At 46.5% G+C, this 17,154-nt stretch overlaps 1 protein-coding gene across 3 annotated transcripts in view; it reads left to right on the top strand.

Moving 5' to 3' along the window:
• LOC146798010 (N-acetyllactosaminide beta-1,3-N-acetylglucosaminyltransferase 2-like) overlaps positions 1 to 8,098 on the top strand; it is a 134,379-nt gene extending 126,281 nt beyond the window's left edge. For all 3 annotated transcript variants that reach the window (XM_085625243.1, XM_085625242.1, XM_085625241.1), the window contains one exon: positions 2,735 to 8,098. In XM_085625243.1, the coding sequence (XP_085481369.1) occupies positions 2,769 to 4,010 (1,242 nt within the window). In that variant the 5' untranslated portion in view covers positions 2,735 to 2,768 and the 3' untranslated portion in view covers positions 4,011 to 8,098. The remainder of the gene's footprint in view (positions 1 to 2,734) is intronic.
• Positions 8,099 to 17,154: the final 9,056 nt, after the last annotated feature.

Here is a 17,154-nt window from a genome sequence, read left to right as displayed (position 1 = left end):
CCTCTCGCAACATCATTCCCTTGTAGCCCACCACATGTACCGAGTCAATTACTACCCCTCCCTTTATGCACACACCCACAACATCCTTGACTCCTCCCAATCCGGCTTCAGAAAAAACCACAGTACCGAAACCGTCCTCCTCGCCGCAACAGACGACATCCGTACCATACTGGACAAAGGAGAAACAGCAGCCCTCATCCTCCTCTACCTCTCAGCGGCGTTTGACACAGTCTCTCACCGCACCCTAAAACGCAGACTCCACTACGCAGGGGCCCTCGACTGGATCCGCTCCTTCCTCTCCGGCAGAACACAGCGGGTCAGACTCCCCCCTCTCCTCTCGGACCCTACACCTACCACCTGCGGAGTCCCCCAGGGGTCCTCCCTCAACCCTACGCTCTTCAACGTCTACATGGCTCCGCTCACCCCCTTCGTCAGAACCTACGGACTCAACATTGTGTCATACGCAGACGACACCCAACTCATCCTCTCCCTATCCAACGAACCCAACACCGCCAGACACAACTTTCGAGAAGGCTTGGAAGCCGTAGCCAAATGGATGAAAAACAGCTGCCTACAACTAAACACCAACAAAACGGTCATGGGCCCAAACCCAGATGCCTGGAACGACACCTGGTGGCCGTCCGCCCTTCGAAGCCCGCCCACCCCGATGGACCACGCACGCAACCTGAGAATCATCCTCGACTCGGAGCTCAAAATGGACCGCCAGATCAACTCCGTCTCATCCTCCTGCTTCCACACCCTCCGCCTCCTATGTAAGACCTTCAAATGGATCCCCCTCGAACATAGAAAGACCGTCACTCACGCCCTGGTCACCAGCAGGCTCAACTACGGCAATGCACTCTATGCCGGAATAAACAAAAACCTCACCTGCAAGCTACAGAACATCCAAAACGCCACCGCAAGACTGGTCCTCAACCTGCCAAGACACTGCCACATCTCCCAGCACCTGCGCACACTCCACTGGCTCCCCATCGAAGCTAGAGTCACCTTCAAGATGCTAACTCACGCTCACAAGGCCCTCCATGACACCGGACCAGAATAACTGAATAGCCGACTCAAATTCCACGCACCCCAAAGGACCCTACGATCAGCCCAGCTCTCTTACGCCGTGGTACCCCGCACCACAAAGACCAGCTCGGGAGACCGCTCCTTCTCCTTCTGCGCGGCCAGAGCCTGGAACGACCTTCCACTCCACCTCAGACAGATAACATCGCTCACAATCTTCACAAGAAACCTCAAAACCTGGCTCTTCGACAGACCCCTCCTTGATGGACTGGAACCTGCGAACACCCCCACACCTCCCAGTGCCTTGAGACCCTTAGGGTGAGTAGTCGCGCTAAATAAACACCTGATAAACACCACAGATGTTTAACTTTGCTCATTTCTACGTATGCCCCCTTACATAATGCTAATTTCTCCTGTATTCTTATAATTGCTCCAAGGTTATCCCTGAAATATAAATTCTCTAATTTCCTTCCATCATATCAGTCCAAGTTTAGGCTCCCTTGAGCTACTGTGCTGACGAGCTACGCCCAGTGTGTGGTACAGAGACCAGAGAAGACTTTGAGCAGCATTTACAGCATCCCCAAAATGACTTGTTGCTCTCTACTAATGAAGGAATGAATCCAGAAACACATGTCTAGAGGTACACAGCACAGGCTGCACCAACAGGGGTGAAAAATTAAAGGCTACCACTGAAGTAAGTGTCATCATGCACTGCATTTACCATGATGCATTGGGGGAACTTCAGTGCTGGAATGTGAGAAAGTGTGCTCCCTCCCTCCTACTCAAGGTTAAACTCCAACCTTTGTTACCTCTAAGAACAGTCTAATGATGAAAAATGGACTGGAATGTGATTAAGGGTAATTACCCGTGGTAGACATTAATTCAGACATTAGGTCCTTCACGTTTCGATGTTCTTAGTTTGTGGTAGAGACAAGCAACTTGCCCTCTGGAGGTGCATAAAGAGGGAAGGACGACATGAGAAAATCGGCAGTGCACTACCGATAGTGGCAGATTTTCATCCACAGTGAGAGTGCTAACAAGCAACTAGTAAATAAAACATCACAAATAGGCTTCTCTCTGCTGGAGCACTTATAGTCACCTCATATGTCGTACAACTGGGACACTGATACAAATTTTACATCTCGTTTTTGGATATTATCATAGACAGTTTCACTTTATAACTAGGTATTTTCCTGTCCCATTTGCATGAAGCTGCCCATTCCCTCTTCCAGACCTCCTACACTCACCAATCTCCCACAATGCTCTTCCCATCTTAGACACATACGATAAAGATCTCTTATGATATAATGATTTCAAAATATTTAAAGTGGTGGAATAAAGGTCAACCGCATGTGAGAGTGTTATAGTCTCAATAGTCCTTTTTGTAAACTAGAAAGATCAACCACATATCAAGAGATTTTGGAGCCAAAGTTCTTTGCAGCAGCTCTTATTATTGCAATCTTGACTGGTGGAAACATACATCATATTACATTTATAAGGAACTCAATTAGGATGTAGTTATTGTATAATCTGGTAAAGGGAAAGGAGGAGGGATGCAGGGTGTAGATATTTGTAATGGTTGCTCAGTTCAAATTCATGTGTAGTCACACCAGAACCTGCAGACTCAATGTCATTTCTGTACATGCACATGAACCTTTACTCTTTCTGTGTTCCAAATGTGACCAGTTCTTTTGCTTACCATTTTCAGGTTTTCCTAAGAAGAGGAGGAAGCTGTGTCGAAAATGCGGATTCCAAAGTGCATAACAGTGCTTATGTCCCTCATCATGCTTCTAATCATAGGAACCTATATAAACTGGACAAGTCCTACCCCTCTACCAAAGGAGGCCTCCTCGTTTTCCTACCAAAAGCCTTGGTGGACGGCAACTCCTATTTCCACCATGTCATCAGTTGGTATTATGAAAGGGAACCTTGTAGGAAATAACATTTCCTGGACTTTGCTCCCAAACCTGGCGTTGCTGCTGAAGGAAAAAATCCCTGTTAAGGACAGTTACTGGAACAAGAAACAGCATGAGATCTTTCAAGATCTCGAGAGACAGGCCAATGTTTCCACATCTTGCGGTGTCAATCAGGAAGCAGTTTCGCAAATTAGAGATTTCCATACTTATCCAGAGATTTACAAGCAGTTTGTATCATACAGTGACTGCAGAGAGTTTCCAATGCTGATCAACCAGGCCAATAAATGCAGTGAGAACCAGACCTTTCTTCTGCTTGCAATCAAATCAGTTCCTAAAAGCTTTGACAAGAGACAGGCTTTGAGAGAAACTTGGGGCCGCGAAATGCAGTACAGAGGTTTGCAAGTTCGGACCGTCTTCCTCCTGGGGACAGAGAAAGATGGATCCGGACCTGACCTACAGCATCTTGTCAGATTCGAGAGTGAGCTTTTCCAAGACATCCTTCAGTGGGACTTCCAGGATTCCTTTCTCAATCTGACTCTGAAAGATAACCTGTTCTTGAAATGGGTCACCGTTCACTGCCCAAACATCAGTTTCATCTTTAAAGGAGATGATGACGTCTTTACCAACACCCTCGGCATCCTGGAGTACCTGGAATCAATTGAGCAGGACAGGGCAAAGGTCCTTTACATGGGACACCTTGTCACTGAAGCGTCACCCTTCCGAGACCACAGAAGTAAATATTATATTCCAAAGTCATTCTACGAAGGTTCTTATCCTCCCTACGTGGGAGGAGGGGGCTTTGTATTCTCTGGGTCTTTGGCCAAGTGGTTGTACCTGATTTCGCAGTACATTAAGTTCTATCCCATTGATGATGTCTACACTGGGCTGTGCTTTCAAGCTTTGCGGGTGGAGCCGCAGATGCATCCTGAATTTCAGACCTTTGACATTGCAGAGAAAGAAAGGGATAACCCTTGCACCCACAAAAAGCTTCTGCTGGTCCATCGGAGGAGCCCCCAGGAACTCCTCCGACTCTGGCGCAGGATACAAGACCCTAGTCTCAAATGTTGAGGAACCCTGCGGGGGCAAGAGAGCATAATGTAGGTAAAACGCTTCTTGAAGGACACTCAGAAGTACGTTGCTTGTTAGGGGTAACTAAGACTGGGAAACAAATGGAGTCCAAGTGTCAATAATGCGAGGGTTTCAGTCGTGCTCCAACTGAGCACGTCCTACATTTCCACCACTAGGGCTCTGGTTGGCCCCAATGCAAGTCACAGGGTTTGAAAACGTAGTACCGTCTCGTTGTGGTACTTTGGCTTTTGTGGTTTAACATCATGGTTCTGACATCGATGAACCTCCCCTCCAGTTGACACCAGTGTTTGACTTATGAAGAGACACATCAAGGACAGAGTTGACATTAAAAGAAGACCCTCCTTGTTTACTCACTTAGAGATGGTGCAGTCAGAGAAAGGCTGAGTGAAAACTTGGGGAAAGTTGTGTTTGAAGGGGACATTGCTGCTTCTATTGACACGGTTGACTCCAGAGGTGCAGAATGCTTAAACTCCCAGCGTTATCTTCCAAGTGTGTGAAGCATAAACACCAAACACCTTTTAAAAAAACAAATTGAGGGGCTGCTCTGGGTTTGAAGAGCAGAACTCAGAAAAACTCATCATCTGTTTGCACATTTCCGACAGAAGGTAGAAAATATGTATTGTGACTCTAATCTTAGTGCAATGTAGCACCCCAGTGGAAGCTGCAAAGCACATAGCTATGGTGCATATCAGTTGAGCTGGTTAAAAACTACTGAGGTCTTCTTCATGGCTAGGATACATCAGCAGCCTTATATATAATCATGTTAAAGAGCATACGGGTTTGTACACGACTGAGTTTAATCTCTTTCAGTACTCAGTTCTATGTAATTCACTAATTTAAGCACTCCAAAACAGTTGTGTGGGGGTTATTTTGAAAAAAGAGATGCCAGTATGTTGAAGTCTGAACTCCATTTGTTGTTTGCACTAGGATGGGCCAAAGATGGAATAGATATTTTCCTTGGACCCACTTCTTATTTGTCAGTTTATTGATCAGAGATTTTTATTCCTTAAAACTGACATTTGTTAGGAGAGAGAGTATTGTGGATTATCTATATTTTTTGTGTTCTGTTTCTATTTTTTTTAGTTACAATATTTGTGTTTCCAGGACAAACCATGTCCAAAGCTGCAGTCTACCTCCATTAAACATGTTTGTAGCATACTTGATTCCCTCACCACAGGGCTATTCTGAGAGGGCGCTGATTTTTCAGAAAGGTAGCTGGGAATCAGCACAGGGCTCAGTCTCAACTGACTTTTCTCTCGCACAGCAAATTCCCTCACTGTCTCCCAAAGCAGAGATGAACTTACAGTGATTCCAGGAGCACAGACCTGATTCTTCATGCATCTAAAACTGTGAATGGCCTCAGGATCTCAGAGGTTCATCAGTATCTGCCTGTTCCTCCCCGCTAAGGAAAGCAAAGGTTCCTGCACGCAACAGCCTCACTCCCTCATGCTACAGCAGATAGGATCCCTCATGATAGTTTTTCCAAGAGTAAGTGTGATTTTGTTCCAGAAATGTACGAGTAAGTAGTGGTAAATCACAGCTACTCAGAGAAACATGTTTGTGAGTGAGGCACTCTGTGTCAATTGGAAATGTTCCAAGGTGTAAGATAAGCGGTCATGGCAGTATGACTATGAGCTCTGGATCTCTTTGCCTATAGGTGAAATTCTTTGCCTCTTGAACACTCTTTCTAGGGAGCTGAGCGTAATGGTCCTATCTTATTGTTTTGAGGCTGACGAAATGAGATGCACGAAATAAAGGAGAAGCCACAACCAGCGGAAATAGACTACAGTGTTACCTCTGTAGGCATCATCGTTGAAACCTCACCTTACAGATCATATTCGTCGACCACCTCATCAAATAAATGTTGGAAAAGTGGATGGGTTCATGTGGGTGGGAAATGGAACTGTTTGTTGTGGGATATGTGCTACACAATGAGTTGGGTATTAAAATATGCTTGCGCCATCGATAGGCTGGTGGCATGTACGACATGAACCTATCGCAAAAGTACTCATGGGCAAAGGAGCAAATACGGCTACAGAAGAAAGATTGCGTTGGACAAGTGTCATTGATTTGACGTGGAATGGGTTAGCATTGGGGAAACACAGAGAAGTAGTTATTTTCTGACAAGGTGGTAGGTATGTGGATGATATCGAGGGGGGGGCAAAAGAAGTACCAGAATTTTTAAAAGCTTTCAGAAAGCCATTAGAACCATTCAGAGTAACTGGAGCCTTTAAGTAGGCTGAGTGGTGTTCCGGTACAAAGAGCCATGGGAAGCAGTGATGGGTCTAACAGGCCTTATATGAGGGAAATGTTTGTGGTTTTTGTATGGTGATATTTTATTTAGAGGTGAAAATTGCTTTTACATAAAGGATACATGGTTAGAAATTGCATCTGATATATGTTCTATATTTGTGCGGTTGTATTGGTAATTTTTTTTTATTGTACTATAGATGCTAAAGTAAAGCACTTTACTTTTCTCTCTACATAGTTCAGGATTTCTAATTCACCGCAGTGAATGTACTCTATTGCATGATTTGATTCTCTCTTTTATCTTGAGTCACAAATCCCTGGTAAATATTTTAAACACTCATTGTTGCCACCCTATATTCAGTAATTTTAAACTAGTAAGAGCTATTAGTCATCGACTGCGACACATTCTATTCCCACTTCTAGGCCCCAAGAGCCCTTTCCAGTGGCTTCCACCCTTTTGCCAGCCAGAAAACATTCCCAGGGTAGCTTGTCTGGCATTCCACAGTACCTAAACGTTGTCTATATGTCATTTTCCTCAGTTGAACACAATTTCATTAATTTGAAGAGACAGTAAGTAGGCCAAACTTTCTTGGAGTTTGTATGTCCTGCGTTTTCATTGTTCAAAACAGAAAAAAGGTACACATATTTTCTGTCTCTATCAATCAATCAATCAAAGACATTTATAGAGCGCACTACTCACCCGTAGGGTCTCAAGGCGCTAAGGGGGGGGTGCCGTTACTGCTCGAACAGCCAGGTCTTGAGCTTCTTCCTGAAGGAGAGGTGGTCTTGGGTCAGGCGCAGGTCGGCCGGGAGGGAGTTCCAGGTCTTGGCGGCCAGGTAGGAGAAGGACCTTCCTCCTGTTGTCGCTCTACGGATGCGTGGGACGGCGGCGAGGGCGTGGCTGGCTGATCGGAGGTGGCGTTTGGGAGCGTAGAAGTTGATTCGGTTGTTGAGGTAGCTCGGGCCTTGATCGTGTAGGGCTTTGTGTGCGTGGGTGAGGAGACGGAAGGTGATTCTTTTGTTGACGGGGAGCCAATGCAGGTCTCTCAGGTGTCCGGAGATGTGGCTGTTTCGTGGGATGTCGAGGATGAGTCTGGCTGAGGTGTTCTGGATCCGCTGGAGTCTCTTCTGGAGCTTGGCGGTGGTTCCGGCGTAGAGGGCGTTGCCGTAGTCCAGTCGGCTGGTGACGAGGGCCTGGGTGACGGTCTTCCTGGTCTCCGTGGGGATCCACCAGAAGATCTTCCGTAGCATGCGCAGGATGTTGAAGCATGACGAGGAGACGGCGTTGACTTGTCTGGTCATGGAGAGGGAGGAGTCCAGGATGAAGCCCAGGTTGCGTGCGTGGTTCGTCGGTTTGGGTGCGGTGCCCAGGGCGGGGGGCCACCAGGAGTCGTCCCAGGCGGTGGGCGAGGAGCCCAGGATGAGGACCTCCGTCTTGTCTGAGTTCAGTTTCAGGCGGCTGGTCGTCATCCACTCGGCTACATCCTTCATCCCTTCGTGCAGGTTGGCTCTGGCGGTGGCGGGGTCGTTGGTCAGGGAGAGGATCAGCTGGGTGTCGTCGGCGTAGGAGATTATGTTGAGGTTGTGTTGGCGTGCGATGGCCGCGAGGGGGCTCATGTAGACGTTGTAGACGTCTCTACTGATTTCATGAAGTATACATAACCTTTTATGTTCCATGTGCACATTTTTGTGTTACATTGTGCAAGCATGTACTTTTTTTTCCACAAACTCAAAGTGACTTTTTCCTCTTAAATGAATTTTGTGGGGTCAGGTTTCTTTTGACAAATGCTGTAAAATAAAATAATTTATGAAATCAATACAGTTTGAAAATGTTATGCCTCTGTGTTCTTCTATTTAAAAATCTACATGTATTATAGCAAAACTGACAATAGGACGGAGCCAAGATGGTGGCCAGAGAACATTTGCCTTTTTGAGCTGTGATGAGTATGACTAACTGAAGTTGTTTCCTGCAGCTCTTGGATGACATGGCAGCCAGATAATCTGAGGTGAATCAACAATGAGAGCCCTTGTGGGTATTAGTGGAGGCAAAAACCACAGCAGTGGACTGCGCAACAGGCCATGGACTGGTGGAATTAAAACTGGAGGGTAGTGGTACCAAATCCGTGTGCTCCGGTCAGAGATACTATTAGGCTTCAGAGCGGGACCTGAATTGTTGGAGAGTACGACTATGCCCTGCTTCTTTGGCTCGCCAGAGTCTCCAGAGATGAGAGGTAGGGATTATTTGTGCACTGCCATAGCTGCTTGTCTGGCAAGAGAGTCTGAGATTCCTCAGGAGGAACTGGCAACGGGAGTAATATGCTGTTTTACCCTTAAGAATTCATTCATACAGTTCCTATCCTCTTAATCTCGATTACGAGTCTAGTGGTCCATGGACCGCCAGACTCATGGGGTGCGGGCGGTGGTGGTCTCCCGAGTGCCCTATTATGACTGGGGCGGTGGGATTGCAGCAGCCACTAGGGGAGGGCTGTTCCCTGGTGGTCTTGCAGCGGTCAGGAGGCCGCAAAATGCTTGGCGGGACTGCTGCAGTCCCGCCAAGTATATTACGAGTTTCCACTGTGCCAGCTTACCAAGGACCCTGGCCATCAATCATCAATCTTTGTATATCTTCCTCCAATGTTTGCTCCACCCACTCTCTCTGTTACCCCTCCTTATTCACCTGCCTAGTTTTCCCTTCTTTCCAATGTCCATTCTCTTTAATCTCCACAAGCCCTCCTCCAGTTTCTATTTCTTTTCGTCAGGCTTTCTAGACTCCTGTGGGACAACTAGAGAAAGTGTAAATTACGGCCTCTGACTTGGAGGGGTTGGTAGTTGGGAGGCGGGTGTAAGTGAGTGGAGTGGGAGGAAACGCCACTGGGTCCGGGATTTATTATTAGAAGGAGGACTATTGGAATTTGCCTTTAGAAGAAGCAACCAGTAGAGTGTGAAATATATTTGTGATTTTTTTCGCAGAATAAGAGTAGATGTACTTTTTTGTCAATTAGAAGAATTTCTCTTTATTATAAAAATCGCTTGTAGTTGTAGATAGCCACTTGTGGGGATCACTCAGATTTTTATGTATTAATAAAGTTTATTTAAATAAAGAATAGACATTCTGAGGAGCAATGTCTTGACGACGTTCCCACTTCAAACTCACGAAAATCTGCTCTTCTCAGTGAAATTACTTTTTAAATGTGTTAATACCCCTTCCCTGAAGATTAAAGGTGTGCACTGTGGAGACTGTTTCTGTGCTATATTGTTATCCACTGAGTCCTCATGTTCTACTGCATTTCAGCCTTATCGCTGATTGAATCCTCTTGTTTCTCATGGCTGAGTTTAATTGGGCCACATATGATTAGATTTCTACCCACTGTGAATTCGTACAAAACCTAAAGTGCTGAGGATGCTTTCAACATGTCTCTTTTACAGGGGTTGATCCCCAAGTCTTGAAGAAGGTGAGGGCGCAACCAATTCCGAAGCGAGTACGTCTAAACATTAATGCCTTTACTAAAAACCAATTAGCCATCTTTGGTTGGATGTTGTGCTTAATGCTTTAAGTTTGAAAACTTTCTGAGCGGTCTGATTTATTCTTTGCTTCTGAAATATCCACCTGAAATTTCCATTATTTTGGGACAGAATCTGTCTTGGTGTGCGGAGCACAGAATTTGCTTATAAGCAAGGGCAGGCGTTGTATTTAAGCTCAACTAATGTTTGACTTATCTTTAGTCTGCCATGCTGTTGATCATGGGTTGTGGTCTTGGATCTTTGGTGCCTGGCAGGTATTGTGGGGACTGCTTTGATTGTGGATCAACTTTTTCTTGCATAACTGGACACAACTAGTAGTCATGGCTTTTCTTGCTAGCCATTTGGAGTTGTGATCGCTACTCTTCTTCATTCAATGAGTGGTGCTAAATGGCGACATCTTTCAAAGGCATGCCCTATGGAACTATCAATAACGATATTCAAGTGTTTATGGTCCGATAGATGAAGAATGATGAACTTAAGTTGTATCCATAGAAGATGGAACTGATGATTACATTTTGTGAAAATAGTTTTAGAATGTGCCAGGGAAAGCACATCCCAAAATGACTTAATGGTGCACACCCGCCCCCTCAGGTGTAGGGGAGCAACATCACTTCATTGGTATTTTATTTTACCACAAATTGAACATGTGCATCCAAGTGGTTGTGACAACGTGGGCGTGCTTTCTCTGCGTATACAGATGCATTTGTACCCTTTTTTGTCTGTCCGGGACGAAGAGTCACAGATTCATACCTTCATGTTGTGTCCGTGCAACTTGAACTTGATCACAAGCATAACATCTAGGTAAAGTTTCTCTTTTGCCTCAGTGAAGATGGCAATTACTTCAGACAGCACTCACAAAGATGCTGAGATAAATCTCTTGCTATGATTTTCTAAGGAACTATGTCCATGCTGCATGGTATATGGCCTGGTACTCCCTAAGTCCCCTATTTACCTTTTGGACCCACAGCAGTCCTTGTACGGATGAGGTCCCCCTCCCTCCTTTAAGGCAAGTAATAAGACCACACCATTTTTTGGATAAGGGGGTGTAACCCCCCCGGCCGTATTTATTACAAAATTAAAAAACACATTACTTATTCACATTATATACAATTACGCAGAAAGTCCGGATACATTGTTAGACGGATGATGTAACATGGCTAACCTTAAACTCTAATGCACACGACAATCCTACCGTAAATCTAACCATGCATATATTCACTTTCTGTGTGTCCCCTGTAGAGCCTATGGCAAGGTCAATGACTGGCAGCCTCTAGATCCCAGCAAACTACAAATTACTCTGCCGGAGTAGGCTTGCGCAGGGGGTACAGCTTATCGGACGGATATTCTCTCCCGGGCCCCCCACGCCCTGTGCCTTAAACTGCATAAACGGGGGCTGCAAAATTCTGCATACTTGCGCCCTGATGCGCGTGCATGGGTGGCCACAGGCCCACTGGAAAGAGTGTCTCCCCCGGCCCCCGCATCCCGACAGCCTACCTACCGGCTGTCACTGCCCCTGCAGTTACATGGTTCTGACCGCTAAGGACCAAAGACTATGCTTACCAATCATGACCTTACCGCCACAGGACAGCATAGTTGCCCGACTATCTGTCTTCCCCCTCAGCCCACTAGGAAGGTCATGCCCTGTAACTCGCCTCCCCCTGGACTCAATTAAAACCCTTCGTCCCAGGTGAGCTGGGTCGTTGCCCCCTAGATGCATGCCTATGAAACTCTACTCTCGTTCCCAAATTATGCACCCTGGCCTCGGGAAACTGCAAGCAAACATGACAATAGCACATCCGTCAGTGTGTTACCCAACTGACAGGCTTAAACCTACACTACTGCACATGATACTATGTAACAGTGTACTGATGCAAAATTCTCCCTGAGTCACAGGGTAAAGAAACTTGCAATTCCCATGAAACAGAACCAATGGGCTACAGCATGCGCAGCCGCACATAGCGCTTATAGCAGTTAAAGGACCACCTACCGATCATCTTGACCTGCTCCTCCCTTAGACCATTTGCCACTGCCTCGGTGGGTGCCCCAGTTCTAAAGGAGTGGGTCCCAAAGTTAGCCGAATCTAACCCGGCGTCTTGGATGGCGAAACCCATGGCTTTTGCATTGAAAGATAGTGATGCGTGACCCATTGCCACGTAGCAGGAATGGCCCTGACGTCTCGTCGTCATTGCGGTGTGAATCACCTCACAGGTATCACCTTCATGGGTCCACCATACATAAAGGAACAAAGCACAGATGATTAGTGCTTCTAGCCTTTGGATAAGGGATGCGGTTTGTATGCCAGGCCTATTGACTACTTCATGATACAGTACCCCCCTTGTTCCACCCACACCCTCCACCCAGGCTGCATAGGTACAGTGTGACCATGCGGACATTAAATGCCACCACATATGTGTCTAGTGCAAGAAGTGTACAAAAACACACAAACCCAGGGTGCATATGTATTGTATGCTACGACCTCTGCATCTACTGGCGGAATGCGCCCAAGCATAGGTACCGTGAAACAAACACGGACATCGAATGCAAAAATATTCGGGCACAAGGGCGCAGAGATACTGTGTGACACCATGTACTAATGGTATAAGTGTACAAGCACCTGGGGGTGACGAACCCAAGACATATAAAGCTTGATTGCACAAGCCCAAACAGGGTGCATAGGTACCGTGTGCTACAACACCAGCATCCCAATGTCCAAGCTTTCTGGCACAAGGGGGCCGCGGTACTGTGTGAAATAATACATAACTCATCATAAGTGTATGAGCCTAAGGGTGCATAGGTACTGTGTGACATAACCAGCCTCCAATGTATACGTGTACCTGCTATGGGTGCATCAATGCTACTTGCAACAGACCCCTAATTCATATTCATAACAGGACCCGCATGCCTATGGCTATTTTGACGACAGACTCCTAATTCTTATTTGTAACAGCACCCGCGCGCCTTTTGCATTCTTGAAGGTGTGACCACGAGGCCCACGCTTTAACAAGCAGGGATATGCTCGCACTGGCAAGACTTTGCTTGTGGAACTACAAGAATAACAGGTAACAATACCGTATATATACACCTCGCTGGCTGACCCGAAGCAGGGCTTTTAAAACTTTACATTGACATCATACTTTCAATTCTGACCGCTTAGCATAGCCTTAGTTTCCTTACATAAGGAACATTGCATGTGACTTTCAATGAGAGCGCCTCGCATAGCGCCATTTGCACTGGGTGAGGAACATTGAAAATCATATTACCAATTGAGAGCGCCTAGCATAGCACCAGTTGCATTTACCCGAGGAACATTGAAATCAGGCTTACGGTTCTGGCCACTTAGTATAGCCTCAGTTCCATTACGTAAGGAGCATTGCATGTGACTTTAAATGAGAGCGCCTAGAATAGCGCCATTTGCACTGGGTGAGGCACATTGAAAATCATATTACCAATTAAGAGCGCCTAGCATAGCACCTGTTGCATTTACCTGAGGAACATTGAAGTCAGGCTTACGGTTCTGGCTGCTTAGCATAGCCTCAGTTCCATTACGTAAGGAACATTGCATGTGACTTTAAATGAGAACGCCTAGCATAGCACCAGTTGCATTCACCTGAGGGACATTGAAATCAGCCTTTCAATTTTGACCGCTTAGCATAGCCTCATTTTCCATTACATAAGGAACATTGCATGTGACTTTCAATGAGAGCATAGCACCATTTGCATTAAGTGTGGAACATTGCAAATCATATTACCAAAATAAGCGCGCCTAGCATAGCACCAGTTGCATTTACCTGGGGAACATTGAAATCAGACTATCAATTCTGATCGCTTAGCATAGCCTCAGTTCTATTTCATCAGGAACATTGCGTGTGACTATCAATGAGAACGCCTACCAGAGCCCCCAGTTGCCTTTTCCTGAGGAACATTGAAAACATACTTTCAAATCTGACCGCTTAGCATAGCCTCAGTTCCATTATATCAGGAACATTGCATGTGACTTTCAGTGAGGGTGCCTAGCCTAGCACAAGTTTTTTTTCTCTTTTTTTCTGAGGAACATTGAAATCAGACTATCAATGAGAACGCCTAGCATAGCACCGGTTCCATCAAGTGAGGAACATTGAAATCAACCAATTAAGAGCATCTAGCATATCCAGTTGTATTACATGAAGAACATTGAAATCAGATTTTTAGAGAGAATTAGAGAGCACTAAACATATTACCCGTTTCATTACATGAGGAACGCTGTCAACGCACTCTCAAATGAGAGCGCTTAGCGTACTACTAATTGCCTTATCTGCTGAACATTGAAAACTGGCCATGACAGGTTGGGTTCCACTCGCGCCCAATGCAACCTGGGGCCAGATCACAAGATCTGCGCCGAATAGCACAGTGTGCCTTCCGACTGCTACCATGTACCTTATTTGCCCAGCAAACACATCCTCATTTACATCACCGTCAGACCACTTGGTCACGAAAAGGCATCCCATATATCGGAAACTCAGCTTGCTATGCATTATCCTCAGTGATTTATTACAGCCATCTCGCCGGGTCAAATTCTAATTCCCATATTTTCGTTATTAGTTAATCTCGGCGTTACTAAATAGTATACGAGTGTATCCGCTCATTTCCAGGGCTGGCTGACCCGAAGCCGAGGACTCGGAGCGTTTTTGACAAATTATCATAGGTGAAAATAAGACATTATGTTGGGAGAACTTAACATAGCCCTATCGCATTATATGATGACAATTCATATTTGTTAGGCACAGGGAGATTAAGTGAACTCCTGCCTTACTCCTGCGTATCATGCGATGCGATCGTGCTACGATAGACATAATATGTAGTGACCACCCCATGGAAACACACACGCTGTAACATGTGTTAAAACCCATGAGGTAACACTGATAGACATGATAATATGTATTAACTGCTCTACGGCCACCCATGCGGTAACACCTCCGTGGTACTACCCAATAACGCCCATTTGGTAACATCAGTACAACCACCTCCATTCATATGTGTTAGGCACGGGGAGATTAAGTGATCTCCTGCCTTACTCCTGCGTATCATGTGATGCAGTCATGCTATGATGGAACTGATAATACGTGTTAACCACCCCACGCTAACACACGCTGTAACACCCATGTGGTAACAGCCACTTTGATAACACATGGTAAAACTCACGCAGTAACAACCCCTTGTTAACACCTCAGAGGTAACCCTTACGAGGTGTAACAGACAGTAACAGTCACGCGGTAACACCCCCACAGTAAAACACCAATGCGGCAAAACTCAAAAAAGCGGTAACCATCCACGCGGTAACCACCCACAAAGCGGTAACCACCCACAAAGCGGTAACCACCCACAAAGCGGTAACCACCCACAAAACGGTAAACCACCCACAAAGCGGTAAACCACCCACAAAGCGGTAAACCACCCACAAAGCGGTAAACCACCCACGTGATTTGACATAATCCCCCTGGGAACCATACATTAAGTAATAACGGTTCTTCACCGTGCTCGGAAACTGCCAATACTGTGTTGTGAAGAGCTACAAACAACAACCTCTCTTCCCTCTCAGTGTGGTCCCAGAGAGTGCACCAATGCTCTTGAGCTCGAAATGGCACCCTCAAATGTCATACATGACCCCACTGTACTCTCTCAACCCGTCCCCAACTTTAATGCTAGACGGGCAAACACTTAACTGTTTAACCCCAAGAAATAAAGGATGTAACCTTTGCCCTGTGGAATAAAGGTCCTCTCATAGTGCCATGTCTGATGGCATCGCTAACTCAGCTCAGTTAAGCAGCAAGGAAAAATGTCGGAGCAAGCTTCCCCCCGCAGTGGGCAAGGAATCGTCATAATAAGTGGCTGAGCGCCAGTGGTCCACTTTTTTATACACCTTAAAAAACCCGCTGCGCACAAACAAGCACAAGCGCACTTTTTGACGCCACTTTAAGCCCATGCCCAACCTTGTGATACTTTGACACCAACCTGCACGGCTACCTTGCTGCCATTGTACCTAGGATTGACTAACAGTACAGCTGGACAGAGATTGACCCTAAAATAATTTTGCCTTTGGCGCTCACTCATCTCGGGAACCATACCATCATGCAGCAGTAAAATACAGCCAGCGCGTGTGTGGGAATACTTGGAAGCATGACCTTTTAGAAAAAAAACCTAGGCCTAGATAAATTATTAAACACTCTCCTTACTGCATGTGTCCTGTACAGTTCGGTGTATAGTGGAGCGGACTAAGAGCGTCTGAGCTAATTTGATAAAATGTTAATGTTTGCTAGTAGGGCATCATAATCGTCCCTCTCCGCAATATGGCTGTTAGACAACATGGACAAAGTCTATAGTCCTGACTTGTTGTAAGTATGATGTTACTTGTTGTATCAATCATATATCTGGATGCAATGACAAGAACAGCAAAATATAAGTCGGGCGGCACACTATGCTATCCAAGAGGACCTCGAGGTGCGCCAGCGGCAACCATCAGACTAGCCAACTCACCTCTGCACCTAGGCAGGCCCTGCTGTGTGAGCTGCCACCCCCTGGCGTGTCTCATCGGTGGGCACCGCTGCACGAGAACCATGGCAACGGCAGACGGGGCCCGTCGCACCCGAAGCCTCACTCTGCTAACCAGGCCTGAGAGGGCGGTGCCAGCTGAGGCCGAGCCCGCGTTTCCTCCTTCGCTTGGGCCTCCCCGCATTTGAACCGGAGCGTGCTTTGAAAGAGTTGGCTTGTACCAGCCGCGTGTGATCAAAAGGTCTGCCAGGCGCGGCACCCCGTCAGCTCACCTGGCTTTAGCACTTAACTATTTTATCAAGGCCGGCGACTGACTGCGAGGAGATGGGGAGCAGGCTTTGTCCCCAGGCGACATCCTCTTAGAATAAAGGCAAATTATACAGAAATCTAATTAAAGTTGAACACAGGTTACAGTCAAACCGTATCACCTGGACACTTGTTATTGTTGCTTGTCTCACTAGAATGTAGCTCTGCATAGCCAGAATTACACAGTCATGCGGCCACAAATACCGCCAGCGTGCGTGTACACAACGTTTTTGTGGGAAGCACCCCTCCTTCCACACCGCCGCCGATCGCACTCCAGTGCTGCAGATTCAGCTGCCGCTGGTTCTCCCGCTCTACCTGAAATTCCGCAGACGCCGCCACACCTCTCCAACAGATCAAGGTGCGATCTTGCACGCCGCCACAGACCTGCAGGAAAACAAAAGGGAAAACAAATTACGGGCCGCTGGTGGACCGGGTGCCGTGCCTGTGGGGAGCACGGCACAAGAGACTGTTCTCCTCCCCGCACCCCCGTTTAAGGGGGGGGAGGAGGCACGGGCCCGGA

Source organism: Triturus cristatus, chromosome 9, assembly GCF_964204655.1.
Source record: "Triturus cristatus chromosome 9, aTriCri1.1, whole genome shotgun sequence".
NCBI classification, from domain to species: Eukaryota; Metazoa; Chordata; class Amphibia; order Caudata; family Salamandridae; genus Triturus; species Triturus cristatus.
The sequence above is the reverse complement of the archived record's forward strand: the minus strand, read 5'-3'. Positions and strand labels throughout refer to the sequence as shown.